This window comes from Miniopterus natalensis, chromosome 4 (assembly GCF_054644295.1).
Source record: "Miniopterus natalensis isolate mMinNat1 chromosome 4, mMinNat1.hap1, whole genome shotgun sequence".
In the NCBI taxonomy this organism is placed as follows: Eukaryota; Metazoa; Chordata; class Mammalia; order Chiroptera; family Miniopteridae; genus Miniopterus; species Miniopterus natalensis.
In genome coordinates this window covers 74,248,359-74,263,131 of record NC_142084.1, presented here as the reverse complement: position 1 = coordinate 74,263,131, position 14,773 = coordinate 74,248,359, and the positions used below count along the sequence as shown (strand labels likewise).

At 51.3% G+C, this 14,773-nt stretch overlaps 2 protein-coding genes and 1 long non-coding RNA gene across 3 annotated transcripts in view; 2 read left to right on the top strand and 1 right to left on the bottom strand.

Moving 5' to 3' along the window:
- XPO7 (exportin 7) overlaps positions 1-4,289 on the bottom strand; it is a 77,960-nt gene extending 73,671 nt beyond the window's left edge. Inside the window, exon 1 of the mRNA XM_087816844.1 lies at positions 4,256-4,289. Coding sequence (XP_087672970.1) covers positions 4,256-4,273 — 18 coding nt within the window. The 5' untranslated portion in view covers positions 4,274-4,289. The remainder of the gene's footprint in view (positions 1-4,255) is intronic.
- A 283-nt stretch (positions 4,290-4,572) lies between these two features.
- On the top strand, positions 4,573-9,266 carry LOC107543544 (uncharacterized). The gene is made up of 3 exons (XR_015714414.1): positions 4,573-4,651; positions 5,252-5,520; positions 8,880-9,266. It is a non-coding gene; the product is annotated as an uncharacterized LOC107543544 (long non-coding RNA).
- Positions 9,267-9,914: 648 nt separating this feature from the next.
- DOK2 (docking protein 2) lies at positions 9,915-14,381 on the top strand. Its single transcript, XM_016221106.2, has 5 exons — positions 9,915-10,011; positions 11,093-11,374; positions 11,609-11,693; positions 12,518-12,702; positions 13,242-14,381. The coding sequence occupies exons 1-5, from the start codon at positions 9,949-9,951 to the stop codon at positions 13,860-13,862; spliced, it is 1,236 nt and encodes a 411-aa protein (XP_016076592.2). The 5' UTR covers positions 9,915-9,948; the 3' UTR covers positions 13,863-14,381.
- Positions 14,382-14,773: the final 392 nt, after the last annotated feature.

Here is a 14,773-nt window from a genome sequence, read left to right as displayed (position 1 = left end):
GAACAGGGAGTTTCTCAATGCTTCTTTCTCCTACCTCCATCTACATTAGAGATTCTATTAGAATAATATGCTTTGTGTTTTATTGCACAAGTGTTTGAATGATACCACATGCAATATACGTCCCTTAACTTTTCCAGAGGCTTTTCTCACAGGAGAAAATAAAGTCAGAGTTATCAAGTAAATGTAAATATATTTTTGTATAAATCCACAGAAGAGGTAATGGGTGCAGTGAGGGAATGCAGTTATTCCAGTGTCATCCAACACAAATGTAGCATGTTTTGAAATATTAGTTCTTGTATCTGTTTGTACTTCTGAAGCCTGCTCAAAGACAGCATCAAAATCTGACACTTCAGCAGTCTGGCTCCAGTGTCTTTTCTCAGCTCTGAATCCTCTGCAGTGCCCAGCACAGCAAAGGGCCTTGCGCACATTAAGCATTATGGTATTAGTTTAACTGGGCGGGGGGGGGGTCACAGAAATTACTGTATTTTCGATTTAAAATTCTCAAAAGTTGTACAGAACCCCCTTCTCAAAATGGACCACCCATAGCTGTTATTTTCTTGCATATTTTTAAAAGCTAGAAAAGACGACTACCAATTTTGCTGTAATCAGGCTAAATTTTTGCACTGTTAAATTTTAACCTGCCAGTTGTAATGATTCTTCATGGTTCCCTAGAGTTACACTGCTGGTCAATGTTTAATTATTTCACATTAAATTTAAAACAAAGTATGGTTATTTGAAAATAGTATTTTCTGTTATTACATAGTCATAATGCAGAGCCCAGTAATAATACTTTAAGATTCTGTGGAAGGCCCGGGATAACAACAAAATAAACCCAACAAAACCCCAGGATTATCATTCATTTATATTATAATTAGTACATACTTAATGTTATAAGTTAAATAATGTGCTTGTATATAATTATAATACATACATCCTTCCTTTTCTCAAGATCCTGGTCACCAGCTAGCACGACTAAAGGTAACATTTGGTCTTTCCTCATCTCTTCCATTACCACTGTATTCTAGGAGCTGTCTTCATCTTTTTGCAATAACTAGCCAGCAAGCAAAGACACTGAATCCTCATCATCTTCATCTAACTTTAGATATACATTAAAAAAAAAAAAGGAGGGGCATTTGTTTTATGAAGATAAATACAAGTGAGGTTTTATTTATTTATATGTCAGTGCTCTGTAACCTCTGCTTCATTATTGGGTGTTAGATATAAGCCAAGGCCAGGAATAAATAACCATGCCCTGGCCGGTGTGGACCAGTGGTTAGAGCGTCCGACTGCATAAGGGAGGGTCCCAGGTTCAATCCCCGGTCAAGGGCATGTACCTGGGTTGCAGGTTTGGTCAGGCCTGTGAGGGAGGCAAACAATAGATGGGTCTCTCTCACATGGATGTTTCTTTCTCTCCACCTTTCCCCTCCCTCCCTTCCACTCTCTAAAAATCAATGGAAAAAATATCCCTGGGTGAGGATCAACACCACCACAAAGGATAAAAAACCCCATCACAATAAGAAGTTGCTTACAGCCACTCCTCTAAAGAAGCTTGATTATGACACCGACAAAGCTAAAAAACAAGTCATATATCATTACTTTTTCATTACTGTTTTGTGACACTTAAATCTTCCATAAAACACATACCCAAAGAGATGCTCAGGACTTCAGCCTGAGAATCATATGAAACTTTCTTTGTGTCAATTAAAAAAATAAAACCAAAACCCCCAAAACTGCTCACCCTGGTGGTTCAGAAAAGGACTCAACTACTTAGTACTACATATGAAACTTTCAACTAATCACTGTCTTGAATTTGTAACAGACTCCTTTTTATTACTGTTTGAAGTGTTTTGAGAAAAGGATTCCCTTCAATGCATTTCATATTTGTCTCTAGTTCTTTCATTTATTTACTCATTTCATACAGGGAAAGTGTTTCTTGAGGTTTTCTGCTACACTGTTTAAATACCATGTGTAAGTCTGTGAGTATCCAATACTAAAAATAATTTAGTGGTCTAACAAAGAAAAGCAATATGCCTGATTTTCTTTAAAGAGAAAAAAACTCTCACAAACTTATCCTACTGCTATAAAGATCATTCATTTAGGCAGTAACATACTACAGCTCTTAAAAGTAAAATAAAACAGACTGGCACACTCCCCTTTGTTTTGAAAGTTAGTAAGTTCTTACTTTGGTAGATTTTTATTTTGGGGTGAGTGGAAGAAAAATATCATCTTACTAAAAATAATGTAGACCCTCCTTTGAGACAAAAATTCTAGGAAGATTGCACCCTGGCCGGTGTGGCTCCACTGATTGGAGCATCCTCCCATACTGAAAGGTGGTGGGTACGATTCCAGGTCAGGGCACATACCCAGGTTGCTGGCTCGATCCCGTTGGGGCAAGCGTGGGAGGCAACAGATCAACGTTTCTCTCTCACATGGATGTTTCTCTCTCTCTCCCCCTTCCTCTCTCTAAACATAAATTAAAAAAAATATAATGCTAGGAAGATTGCTTTGATGCACCTTGACTTTCCTCTGGTGAGGAACGACAACTTTTTTGGTTCAAAATGTGGGATAGATCACATTAAGAGATACTTCTTTACAGGAGATAGAACAGATGTATAGTCATAAAAGTACACAGACTTCCTCTGAATTACCCTTTGAAAAGATACCCTCAACCAGAAAGGCTCTCTATTCAAAGCATGTTCTGAAACACTCATGGACACTATTCCCCTGCCCCCTACCACCAGCAGATAAGAGCACCAGTACCAAAGTCAAAGGCTTTTGGTCCACTTAGTCTTACCTTAAGTAAATCAGTTCAGTGCTTTGGTTTGTTCCTTTAGAATGACAGAAGTAATTCGTGCCTACCTACTCTTTGAAGATGGAAGAATTTTTAAAAATCACATAAAATCTTTCACACTTCTTAAGAAATGGCTGCTATAAAAACTCAAGATGCTTCACATTATTATCATCATCACTTTGTATCAAGTTCTTAATTAAGCCATGATACTGGCTTTAAAACACAAATCTTGAGGTCTTCCATCTGTACAATTTTTGATGTAATTCTGTTCTAATAACTAGTCCTTCACACTCCAAAGACTTACTCTACTCATCCCTGGCCTGAAAATTTATTCAGTTCCTCTCTCCCAATCAAAGAAACTGGTAGAAGTCATACCACTCCTGTTTCCTGTAGACATCACATTAGGTGTAAAATTATTCCTTTTTACTCGAGGAATACTATATATAATATGCACAATAAAGCAATATTTGTTATGCTCTCCACTTTCCACAACACAAAACCTGCGCAGTTACCTAGAAAATCCGAAGGTTTCTGATAATAGATGTGTGTCAATAACTGTCATAAAAATACCAGATCTAAGGCACGGAAGAAAAACTTTATGGAGTTTGCAAGAAATAACGCTGAACTCCAGGTTTGGTACGGGATGTCCCTTCCGAGGGCCTGTGCCCCGTCTGTGAGGGAAAGTGGCCTGGGCCCCAAGCACGCCCCTGGCAGCTCTCGAACGGAATCAAGACCCTCCAGAGCTACGTCTGCACCCAACATAGCACCTCTCATGACAGACACACCCCCCTCCACCCCGCGTTTCATAGGAGGTGTGGGCACTCAACGACTTCACTGTGGATAGGGGCACCGGAGGGAGGGCGGGCCCAGGCCTGAGCACCCATTTTGGAGGATTGGGGAGCTCGGCCTTGTAGGCTGTGCGATGAGAAGTGTGGGAGTGAAGGGCGCATCCACGAGAGGGGAGGCCGGAAAGGGGTCTCTTGTATTCGGGGGCATGAGGAGGAAGGCGGCGGAAAGACTCCGCAGAGCGAGGCTTAACAGTGCGAGGTTCTCTTTTTGTTATTGGTTCAGGGCTGGCGGGTGTAATGGGGAAGTCACCTCAGGACCGAGACGGCACGGGGGTCTCCCTCCGTCCCGCGTCGCGGGGGCACCGAGGACTCGCGGGAGGCCTCCCTCGGGCGGGAAGACAGTGACTGCGGAGCGCGATCGGCCGTGCGCGCCAGGGCGCCGATTCCCAAACCCCCAGCCCGGAGCCAGAGGCGTGGGACCGGGTGGGAGGGGATGGAGGAGGCCCCCGGCCCCGGGAGGCGGGAAAGGCCCCGGAGCTCCGGGACGGGCGGCGGCTCGGGCCCGGAGCGGCGACGGCGCGGGCCCAGTGAGCCCCGAGCCGGCTGAGCTCCAGGGGCCGCGCGAGCCCCACTCCCCACTCTGCGCGGCCGCCCCCTCCCCCGCCGCTCCTCTCACCTGCACATGATCCGCCATTTTGCTCCATTCATGCTCCTCTCCGGCCCCCTCCCCCCCAGCGCGCACCTCGGCCGGGCCGCCGCCGCTGCCGCCGCCGTCGCCGCTGCGCCTGCGCGCTGGGGGCCCGTCGCTACGCTGGTGGCGTAGTGCGGCCCGGCTGCGCAGGCCCCAGCGGCCGGCCGGTGGTTGGAGAATGCGCAGCGCCGCTGGGACGCCGTAAAGGCGCGGGCAACGTCAGCGGCCGGAGCCGTCGGGGGCGGGGGTTTGGGGGGGCGGTGCGGGCCCGGGAACGCGGAGGGAGGGGGCCGGGAACAAAGCTTTGTTTACATGGGTTTAAAGGGGCCGTGTGCTCGCGCCGGCGGGCGCTGGAGCTGGAGCTGGCGCTCCCTGAGCGCGGTGAGGACTCCCGGAGAGACCCGGACCTGACCCCGCCCAGAACCCCTCACCTGGCGGACTCCTCGCTTCAGAGCGTCCCCGTCTTATCTTGGCCCTGGACGCCCCTCGTCCCCGCCGCCGGCCGCGGCTGTGACACCCCACCCCCGAGGGGCCTGCAGCTGCGCCCACCGCCCCACTTAGGATGCTGTGTTCTTGACTTTACAAGCCGGCTGCAGAGTTTATGCCTGCGTCTTCCTAGCTCTCTGCTCCAGTCGGAAAGCCATTGCTCTCTGATCCTGGGTTTTACCAGCAACCCATATAGTGATCTTGTTTTCATCTCTGCCCTTTTCTCTTTCATAAACACTCATGGAAATAGCCGCCATAAAGTGGCGATAATAGATACATGCAGCAGGCACAGTTTCAATCTTCCCAAATAGATGGTACTCCTAATCAGTCCTCTAGGCTGCCTCCCGAGAGGGGTCAGATGCTGGGAAGTGGGGTTGGAGGGAGACCAAGAGGTTTTTAGGACCTCTGGGCTCAGTCTGAGTGGGAAAGCCCTCCTTCTGGGTCAAATCAGGTCAGTCCCTGCCTGCTGAGGCCAATTCCAATCTTTCCCCCTAGGAATTATCCGGTTAGATAATGTCAGATAATGCCGGTTCCTGTTTTCCATTGGATTCCTCTCTGGCTTCCAGTCAGGGCCCCCAGATTAGATTTTAGCTGCATTCTGAGAGTATTGGTTGGTTGGAGTTTGCCCTGACTGGGGGCTACCACGTGCGAAGGAAACGGTGACGGGAGTGAGTATCGCTTTCTGTTTTGGATGGAGTGGACTGGTGCTAAGCGTGCATTTCAATCTCGGTCGTCCTCCTGGCGGGTCTTCCTGGTTTGCGGAGGTAGGACGCCTGTGAACTACATTACCCAGACTCACTTGCAGCCAGGGCTCTGTATGCAAGATAGGCTCTGCCAATTAGATTCAGTCAGATAAGATTATGCAGGCAGAGCTTTTGTTGCCCCTGAGATGTAGTGGGGTTTTTGTTTGTTTGTTTTCCAACAACTTTACAGTGTTGGAAGCTCCCTGAGTGTAGAGAGCAGGAGTGGTGGGACAGATAGCTTCCTGACCTTGGCATCACAGCTATTCTTGGAGTCACAATTTCAATGGCAGTCTTCCAGTACCTGTCTGTCTGATTGGGTAGAAGTAGCAGCTCCCTGCGGACCAGGCCCAAATCCGTCTCCCACCACACCCTACCTGCACAGTTGTTTCTCCTATCTTTCCCATCTTAGTAAATAGTACAACCATCCACCCCGTTGCTTAAACTAAAAACCGAGGAGTTAGCTTGATTGTTAGTGTCTCAACAGTCCCCACACTTGAAAGTCCTGTTGAATCTTTATCTAGTACATACTCAAATGTGACTATTTCTCTCATCTCCACTGCTAACACCCTGTCTAGGCCACCATCACGTTTCTCCTGGACTCTGGTAATAGATTCCTAACTAGTTTCTGTTTCCTATCTTGCCTCTGGATAATCCGTTTTCCATATAGCTACAGAACATTCTTTTAAAATAATAAATGAGATCATTTACGCTCCTGCTTAAGAATCCGTAAGTGGCCTCCCAGTGCATTTAGAATACATTCCACATCTTGCCCAAGATGCCATATGATCGGACCTCATCTCTACTGTGCTACCTCTTGTTCACAGTGCTCTGGTCATTCTGGCCTTCTTAAGGCTCCTCACATACAGGTGTTCCTGCTTCAGTGCCTTTGCACTTGAGGTAACTTCTGCCTGAAGTATTTTTTCCTCAGATCTTTAATGGCTGCTTCCCTCATGCCATTGGCTTTTTTTTTTTTTGCAAAAGAAAATAACCAAATTTAATGCATACATATGTATTGGACCCCCACATAGTCAGAGACTCCACATTCAGGAGAATCTCAGAGATAGAAAGGGATTGTGGGGCCCTGGCCAGTGTTGTTAAGTGGTTAGAGCATCGGCCTGTGCTCCGAAGGGTCGCAGGTTCGATTCCCGGTCAAGGGCATGTACATGGGTTGCAGGTTTGGTCCTTTGTCCCTGTCAGGGCGCGTGCAAAAGGCGACCAATCAATGTTTCTCTCTCACATAGATATTTCTCTGTCTCTGTCTCTGTCTCTCTCCCCCCACCCCTTCCACCCTCTCTAAAAATCAATGGAGAAAATACCCTCAGAGAGGCTTGTCTCATCACTCTATTGAAAATTGTCCCCTGACCCCATCACTATCATACTTATAGCATTGATCACTGTGTCCAAAACTATTTACTTACTTATATTTCATTGTCAGGGTCTCCAACTAAAAAGTAACTACAGTAAAAACAAAGATTCTATTTGTCCTGTTTATGCTGTATCCTCAGTACATCTGTACAGAGTTGATGCTTAATAAATAGATTTTGAGTTCATTAACTTTTTTATAGCTTAGCCTCATTCTAGGGGAGTTTGGGGCTCATAGGAGAACATAAAGCATTTGAAGTGTTATGTCAATATTAAGTAATATAATTATTGTTATATTATAAGCCCTTCCTATCAGAGTTTCCAGAACTGTTCTCTCTCTCTCTCTCTCTCTCTCTCTCTCTCTCTCTCTCTCTCTCTCAACTGGGTTCTCTTTTTACTTTGTACTGAGTAAAGTGATATATTTAATGGAGAAAGGCTGAATGACTATGAATGACTCGAGACTGGTATTGTTCTCCCTTCTCCACAGTCAGGAACCACTGGGATGGGGAGGTAAGGGATGTTCCTAGACAATGAAGCAAAAAGAGAAGCTAAGGGGCACCCCACACCTCACCTGTGCCTCCGTGTAAACACTGGGACCCTTTCCTTTACAGTGGTTTCTCTTTTTATCACTGGTGCCTGGGTAACCTAAGGGCCTCTAATTTTCTGCTCTCTGCTGTGTCTTGGAGCTATGTCTTCTGGGGCACTGATCACAGGGTTCACATGTGGCCAGGCAGAAGGTATTGGGGTTAGTACTTCTACTGCATGGTCAATCCTGCCAAGGAAAGTGGGAAGTGCCTTAAGGGGTGTTGCTCTTAGGACACTCCTACTGCCCTATCTTCTGCAGAAAGCAGCCACAGGAGGTGAATTTCTCCAGCCACCTAGGCAAGGTAGGGCATGGGGATGTCTTTGGAATACCTGGGGCTCGGGCCTCCAGGTTTAAACAGCTTCCCAGTCATCTCGTAAACTCGGGTGCCCCCCTGTGGTTCCAAGTGGAAAGTGTCGGGTTTACCTTAGGGGGAAGGAGATCAGAGGGGTGAGGGGAACATTTATTGTCTTGATACTCAAATCGAGGTCTGGCCACTCATCAACAGCATCAGCATCTCAGGTCTCACTCCACACCTACTGTATCAGAATCTGCACTTTTAACAAGATCTGCACGTTTAAGTTTGAAAGGCACTGCTCTGTCAGCCCCCAGGATAGCCCTAAAAGCCCTTCTCTCTCTATAAGGAGATGTTGATGTTGGCCAAAGACCACACAGCTCCCAGGTAATGTCTTTCCTTAGGGACTGGAGAGATGGAATAGGCCGTATACCACTTCCATACTCCTAACCACGCCCCAAGGAGCTTTCCCCAAGCCAGCGTCCTTGGTTCTCCCATGGTCTCTTGATCAACCTGTTCAAGCCCAGGCAGCAGGGCTGATTGCCATGAGCATTACGTGACTTAACCCTCTCCTCCAAGAGCTCATAACAGTAATCTTTTACAGCTGTTTTGATAAAGCACATCGCATGTACAGCAGAAGGCCTGAGTTGTGCACTGCTCTTCTCAAGGCCATTGAACCCCAGGTGGTAGAGGAAATGGCCCAGTTACATAAGCCCCCATTATGGAGTCACCTCAAGAATGCTGGTCTAATTCTCCCATCCCCCCAACATTTCTGCACCAGGCCTCCTTCAGATTGCTTTTCGAAACCATCTGGCTCTAAGTTAAATATTCTCTGGGAAGTTGAGATTTCCCCAAACAATGTACCTTCTTGCATGGAGTCTGATGCCACTTAGGGGGGCAGCAGTAAAAGGAGTGTTGAATTAAAGACTGAAAGCCCCAAGCCCTTGCCAGTTTTGCTCAGTGGTTAGAGCATCGCCCTGTGGACTGAAGGGTCCTGGGTTTGATTCCAGCCAAGGTCACGTATTTTGGTTGCAGGCTCAATCCCTGGTCCCTGTTGGGGCACCTGTGGGAGGCAACCAATCGATGTGTCTCTTTCACATCGATGTTTCTCTCTCTCTCCCTTCCACTCTCTCTGAAAAGCAATGGAAAAGATATCCTCAGGTGAGGATTAAAAAAAGATCAGAAGCCCCAGGACTTCTTCCTCTGCCCCCGCAGCCCCGTGACCTCAGGAGGAGAGTTGCAAACAGGTGAGTTCAGACTTGCCCTTCTTCCGTGGCTAGGTAGTGGGACAGGTAACAGTGGGTGCCTGGGAGCTTTGGCAACTATGAAGCACTTTTCTTTTGGCAACTGTGAAGTAATTTTTTTAAATATAAGAGATTGCCCTTGTGATTTTGAAAGATAATCTCTAGATGAAACTCACAGGTCTTTATAATGCTCACAAAGTCTGGAAAGATGGTGAATTCTACCAGTTTAGATGTGTCTGGGAGGAGCATGTTTGGGGACGTTCATATGTCTGGAACCTCAAGGAGGCGGTGTATGTGTGTGCTGGCCTAGGGGCAGGCAGTGCTCGCCTGGAGAAAAATAGCCATGTGTGAAAGTGGTTAGCTCTCCTGTGTCCGGTGGGCTGGTGGTGCGCGTAGCTCGGCTCTTACTGAGTTGAGAGGCTGGGTTCCTGTTTGGTGGCCTTGAACATGTTCCTCAGGCCTTCCTGAACCTGTCTCCTCATTTTTAAATTAGGGGTTGGGCTGGTTGATTTCTAAGTTTTCTTCCAGCCTGTCACGCTGAGCACCCAGCTTGAGTGTGGGGCCTTTTGCTGTTGGCTTTACCGTCAGAGTTGGTTTCTGGGTCTCTTTGTTCCCATGGGTCAGCCACTCTCCGTTGGTGACTCCCACACCAGCTTTTGGACCTGAGTTGTTGCTCATGAAAGAGCTGGAAGTGGGCTGTTTGGAAATTATCTTTCACTGACTGAAAATGCAGGAAGCTTGAGCGTGAAACTCACTCATCAAGAAGAGAAAACACACACGCAGAGCAAGAAACCACAGGGCTTATCAGCCTTTCGTCATCAAGCAGACTAGAATAGTGCAGAAAACTCTGGGCAGAGAGGAAATGAACTTGAGAGAAGGGGGAGCACACACAGGGCAGAGAGGACAGAAGGAGGGCGGGAGTGGAAGAAGCGGGCTGCAGGGCAGGGCACCGCGATGGTGGCAGGATGGAAGACCTGGCGGTGAAGCAGGGCTTCCTGTACCTTCAGCAGCAGCAGACTTTTGGAAAGGTAGGAGGGGCGAGGCTGCTGGGGCTGGGCCGAGGGGCTGGGGGCTGCTAAAAATTCCTGGGGAGGAGAGGGGTGTGCCGAATGTCCCCAAACCCTTACGGGATGGTGGGGACTGTGCCATCCACCACGTTAGACCCAGAGTTTAACTTGGCAGGGCTCCTTCCTTAGCAGCTGCTTGCCTCCCCAAGCAGGCCCCAAACTGTGCTCTTTGCTGACGCTACTCCCCCGGGGGAGGGGGTAAAGGAAGGCTCTAACTCCCTCCTTGCCTCTCTTGCTCTCTGGTGACTTCTTCTCATGGGGACACTTTGGAAGGGAATGGAAGGAACAGTGGAGGGGGTAATTCAGGATTGCAGTGGCGGTTCCTTCCTTTTCTCCTGCCGCACTGGGGTAGGTTTGGCTGGTGTTAAGCTTAAGCAGAACCCCAGTGTGTCCAACCTCCTTCTCTGTCTTGGTCTCCTTAAATGAGGAAGTCCTCCTTCCCTCGGATGAGCCACACCAGGACACCACTCTCTATCTCCCCTGCCCTTCCCTCCCCTGCCCTCCCCTCCCCTGTCCTCCTCTCCCCTCCTTTCTCCTCTCCTCTTCCTCCTCCCTCCCTCCCTCCCTCCCTTTCTGCCCACCCTGCCAAGAGATGAGGTGGGAAGATTCAGGAGGCCAGACTGAAGTTCCTGGAGATAAGGCCTTCTATGGAGTGAGATACTGGTCTGCGTCTGGGCCGTGGCCCTGCGCTCCTGACCCTGTGGGCATCAGCAACTCAAAACTCTCTGCTTTTCCCTGTGGATCTCCTGGGTTGGGCTGCCTGGCCACCTCACACCTTCACTGTGCTTTTTCTGCCTTTGGCGTTCTCTCTGCTGTCACCTCAGGCCTCTTCTTGGTTGCTTGTGGTGGATCTCCAATTCCAATGCTTTCTAATTCCTTAGGCCCCGGCTTGCTTCCTTGGGTCTCCTGGGACCTTTACTGCTCTCCCCAAGTTGCTCACCCAGTCCCTTCCCATGGGGATCCTCCACTTCCCTTTGGTCACCACCTCTCCGTCTCTGGTTGACTCCCTCTTGGCACCTCCCCGCCGTGCATCTGGGTTCAGAAATGGCGCAGGTTTGGGGCTGTGCTGTATGGACAGTCGGGCTGTGCCTTGGCCCGGCTGGAGCTCCAGGAGGGCACGGAGAAGCCGCGCCGTGGAGAGGCTGCCCGGAGGGTGATCCGCCTCAGTGACTGTCTGCGGGTGACCGAGGCCAGTGGGGAGGCCAGCAGCCCCAAGGACACCAGCGCCTTCCTCTTGGAGACCAAGGAGCGCCTGTACCTGCTGGCGGCCCCCACTGCCGAGCGTAGCAACTGGATGCAGGCCATCTGCCTTCTAGCCTTCCCTGTGAGTTGTCCAGGGGTGCAGAAAGGGCAAGGGGCTATGCAGGAGGGGGAAGTCGATACTTCTATGCCCAGGTGTTATAAGAGCCAAGGCCAGGAGTTTGGGTTCAGTTCCTTGGTGGGGGTGACCCCGACCCAGAATGTAGACAGGGGCAGCAGGCTGAGTGTGCCCTGAAGGAAAGCCGAGGCCGAAGGCGGGGCTTGGTGACAAGTGGTGAGACTCTGGCCTCTTCCCCAGGGCCAGAGGAAGGAGCCGGGACCCGAGGGGAAGGGCAGCAGGCCCTGCATGGAGGAGAATGAACTGTACAGCAGCACCATCACAGGTGAGGGGGCTCTGCTCTCCTCAGGGCGTGGTGGGGAGGAGGTGTGGGCCAGCCAACAGGCTGCGTCTTCCTGCCTTGTGGTTGTCCCCAGCCCCGGCCAGCCCCCTTATCAGCCTCTCTGCATCACTTCCGGGTGTGGCCCAAGGTGGAGGAGCCTGGCCTGCCCGGATTGTCAGCCCTTCAACCTGGGTTCGCTCCCTCTCGCCCAGGCCCTGCAGGTGGGAGAGGGCAGGGCTGAGGGTCCACTGAAGGTGCTGCTCTCGAACCCTCTGTAATTAGGACCTGAGCAACTTCTGAAAATAAAGGGCTTTCTGCGGCAAGGCAGGTTTCTGCTGACAAGGCAGCCCCCCCCTTGCGATCTGTCTAGTCCTGTGGGTAGGTGGGTGTGGGAAGGAAGAGGAAGATACAGGGACATCCAGTCTCCACCCCGCAGAGGGCATGGCTGGCATCAGCGGTGGGTGAGGAGGTTGAGAGCTGGAGGGAAGGATCAGGTGCACCTGCAGCTAAGACAGTAGGGGTTGGGGGCGGGGGGCAGCTGGGTTGGGGAGAGAGATGAGACGGAAAAGACAAGGCTGTGGCTCTGACAACAGGATAGGAAGGATGTGGGCACGAGGTTGGGGTGCATGTGGCTTAGGGCATGATGCCTGCTAGGGTCGGGAGGAGGTACCTGGCATTTGGAGGGGGTGTGACCTGGCACAGAGCAGGTCATGGGAACGCGAATGATGCTTTTTCTAGTGACCTCAGCTTGCTCATTGAGAGCAGGGCAGAGGCGAGGCAGGTCAGCTGTTTCTCTTTAACTGCCTTCTCTCCTCTCTCCTCCCCAGCGGCCCCCTGCAAGGAGTTTGCTGTGACCATGAGACCCACGGAAGCCAGTGAGAGGTGCCGGCTCCGGGGGTCCTATACCCTCCGGACTGGAAAGAATGCTCTGGAGCTGTGGGGTGGCCCTGAGCTGCGATCCCCTTTGTACATCTGGCCCTATAGGTTCCTGCGGCGCTTTGGGCGAGACAAGGTGAGCAGGGGCTGCAGGGGGTGGGTGGAGAGAAAGGGTGAGCGGTGGGAGAAAAGAGAAAGATTACCAGGGAGGGCCCAAGGGCCCCGAGAGGAAGGGGGCACGCAGGGAGGGAGGAAAGGAGATAAAGGCCTGAAGGAGGAGATGGAAGGGGAACCAGAGGAGAGGGAGTGAAAGCAAAGAAGAGGCACGGACACGAGAAGGGGCGAGAGAGGAGGCAGCGGATGGGGAGAAGGAAGGGAGGCGGTAAGGTGGAGAAGTCAGAGGGTCAGGAGTGGCCTGTGTCGCTGAGGATACAGCGTGTGCCCAGCTCCACAAGCGGGTAGACAGGAGGGAAGGTGAAGGGAGAGGAGAGGTGAGAGAGGGCGTTGCTTGTAAGGAAAGTGTGGAGGGAGGGAGGAGAAGCAGTTTGGGGAGCAGGCTCGCAGGTCCCGGTGGGGCCAAGCGTAGGGGTGATGGATCTGCGTTTCAGAATGTGGTTCAGGAGAAGCAGCCCTGCTCTGTGTCCTGGCCCTTAACCGCCTTTCCCCCTCGACCAGGTTACCTTTTCCTTTGAGGCAGGACGGCGGTGCGTCTCTGGAGAGGGAAACTTTGAGTTCGAAACCCGGCAAGGCAATGAGATCTTTTTGGCCCTGGAAGAGGCCATCTCTGCCCAGAAGAGTGTAGCCCCTCCTGGGCCACAAACCCAACCAGCCACAGTCCCAGCAGTGCTGCCCCGGCCGGAGAGCCCGTACTCCCGGCCGCACGACTCACTGCCACCACCTTCACCCAGTACCCCTGCGCCCACCTCCCGGCCACGGGGCCCGGAGGGGGAATATGCAGTGCCCTTTGATGCGGTGGCCCGTAACCTGGGGAAGAGCTTGAGGGGCATCCTGGTGGTCCCTCCCCAGCCCTCAGTTGACCCTCTGTATGACAGCATTGTGGAGCACCGGCCTTCAAGACCTGACCACATATACGATGAGCCCGAGGGTGTGGCAGTCCTGTCCCTGTATGACAGCCCACAGGAACCTCAGGGTGAGGCCTGGAGGAGGCAGGCCACAGCTGATGGAGACCCCAGTGACCTCCAGCACATCTACCCAGTGGGGAAGGACTTCTCTGCCTCTGGCTGGCCACAGGGAACTGAGTATGACAATGTCATACTTAAGAAAAGCCCAAAGTGATGGTGGGCAGAGAGTTGTGCGTCCTATTGAATGCCAGCACCCAGGAGGGTCTGTGCACACCAGGAAGGGCTTAGAGGCTGGAGAGAAGGAGCCAGAGGGGGAAGGTAGGCCTCCCCTTTAGCTTCTGCTGATGACTCCTCCTGCCCACTGCATCCCAGGAACCTCCCTCTGCTCCTTCTACAAACCCTAGGCTCAGCCCGCCCTAGTCTGGTCCAAGGAATTGTTCCTCCCTGTTTGCTGCGTGAGTCAGGATCCCAAAGCAGGAAGAGTGCCCTGAAGAGACCCGCCCTCCTCCTACTCCTTTCCCACTTCCTCTTGTTTCTTTCCCGGGTCTAACAGAACTTCAGGCATTTAGGGTAAAAGACAAAAGGATGTCAGCAAATCGCTTGCTCCCTGGGCTTGTGCAGGCCTCCTGCCTGCTCATGTCCCCTCTGGGGGACAGCCCTGGCTCCAGGCACTCAGGAGGGTGGCTTTCTGCAGGTTTGGGACTTCTCTGTGGCATTAAACATTTCTAGAATGTTTTTGTGTGGCATGAGTGCTGTGGGGTGGGGATGGGACAGCCACAGCCTCGTGGGGAATGAACGCTTCAATTGGCGATGAGTACCCCCTCTCCCAGCAGCAGTGTGCTCTCTGGGCCTAGGCTGGGTCCCAAGCATCTCAGTCCAGGATCTGGAGAAGCCAGGGTACCCCAGGAAAGATGTTCAGGCATCTCTAACCCTTTGCTGGTGTAGAGTCAACATCAGAAAAAGTGGGGAAGTGGCGTGTGTGTGTGTGAAGAGCCAGACTGGAGGACAGGAAAGAGTTGGCAGTTTTGAGTCTCTCCTGCACTAGAAAGGGGATGGATCCCATTCAACTCCTTGCCCTCGTTGAGACTTGCTGTTTGTAAAATGAGGGGGTTCTACCACATGGGC

Bases quoted from the DNA above. Each gene is read 5' to 3' on its own strand.
- DOK2 (XM_016221106.2), top strand. From the start codon at position 9,949: ATGGAAGACCTGGCGGTGAAGCAGGGCTTCCTGTACCTTCAGCAGCAG. The intron at 10,012-11,092 runs GTAGGAGGGGCG...ATCTGGGTTCAG, and splicing joins AGCAGCAGACTTTTGGAAAG to AAATGGCGCAGGTTTGGGGC. The intron at 11,694-12,517 runs GTGAGGGGGCTC...TCTCCTCCCCAG, and splicing joins GTACAGCAGCACCATCACAG to CGGCCCCCTGCAAGGAGTTT.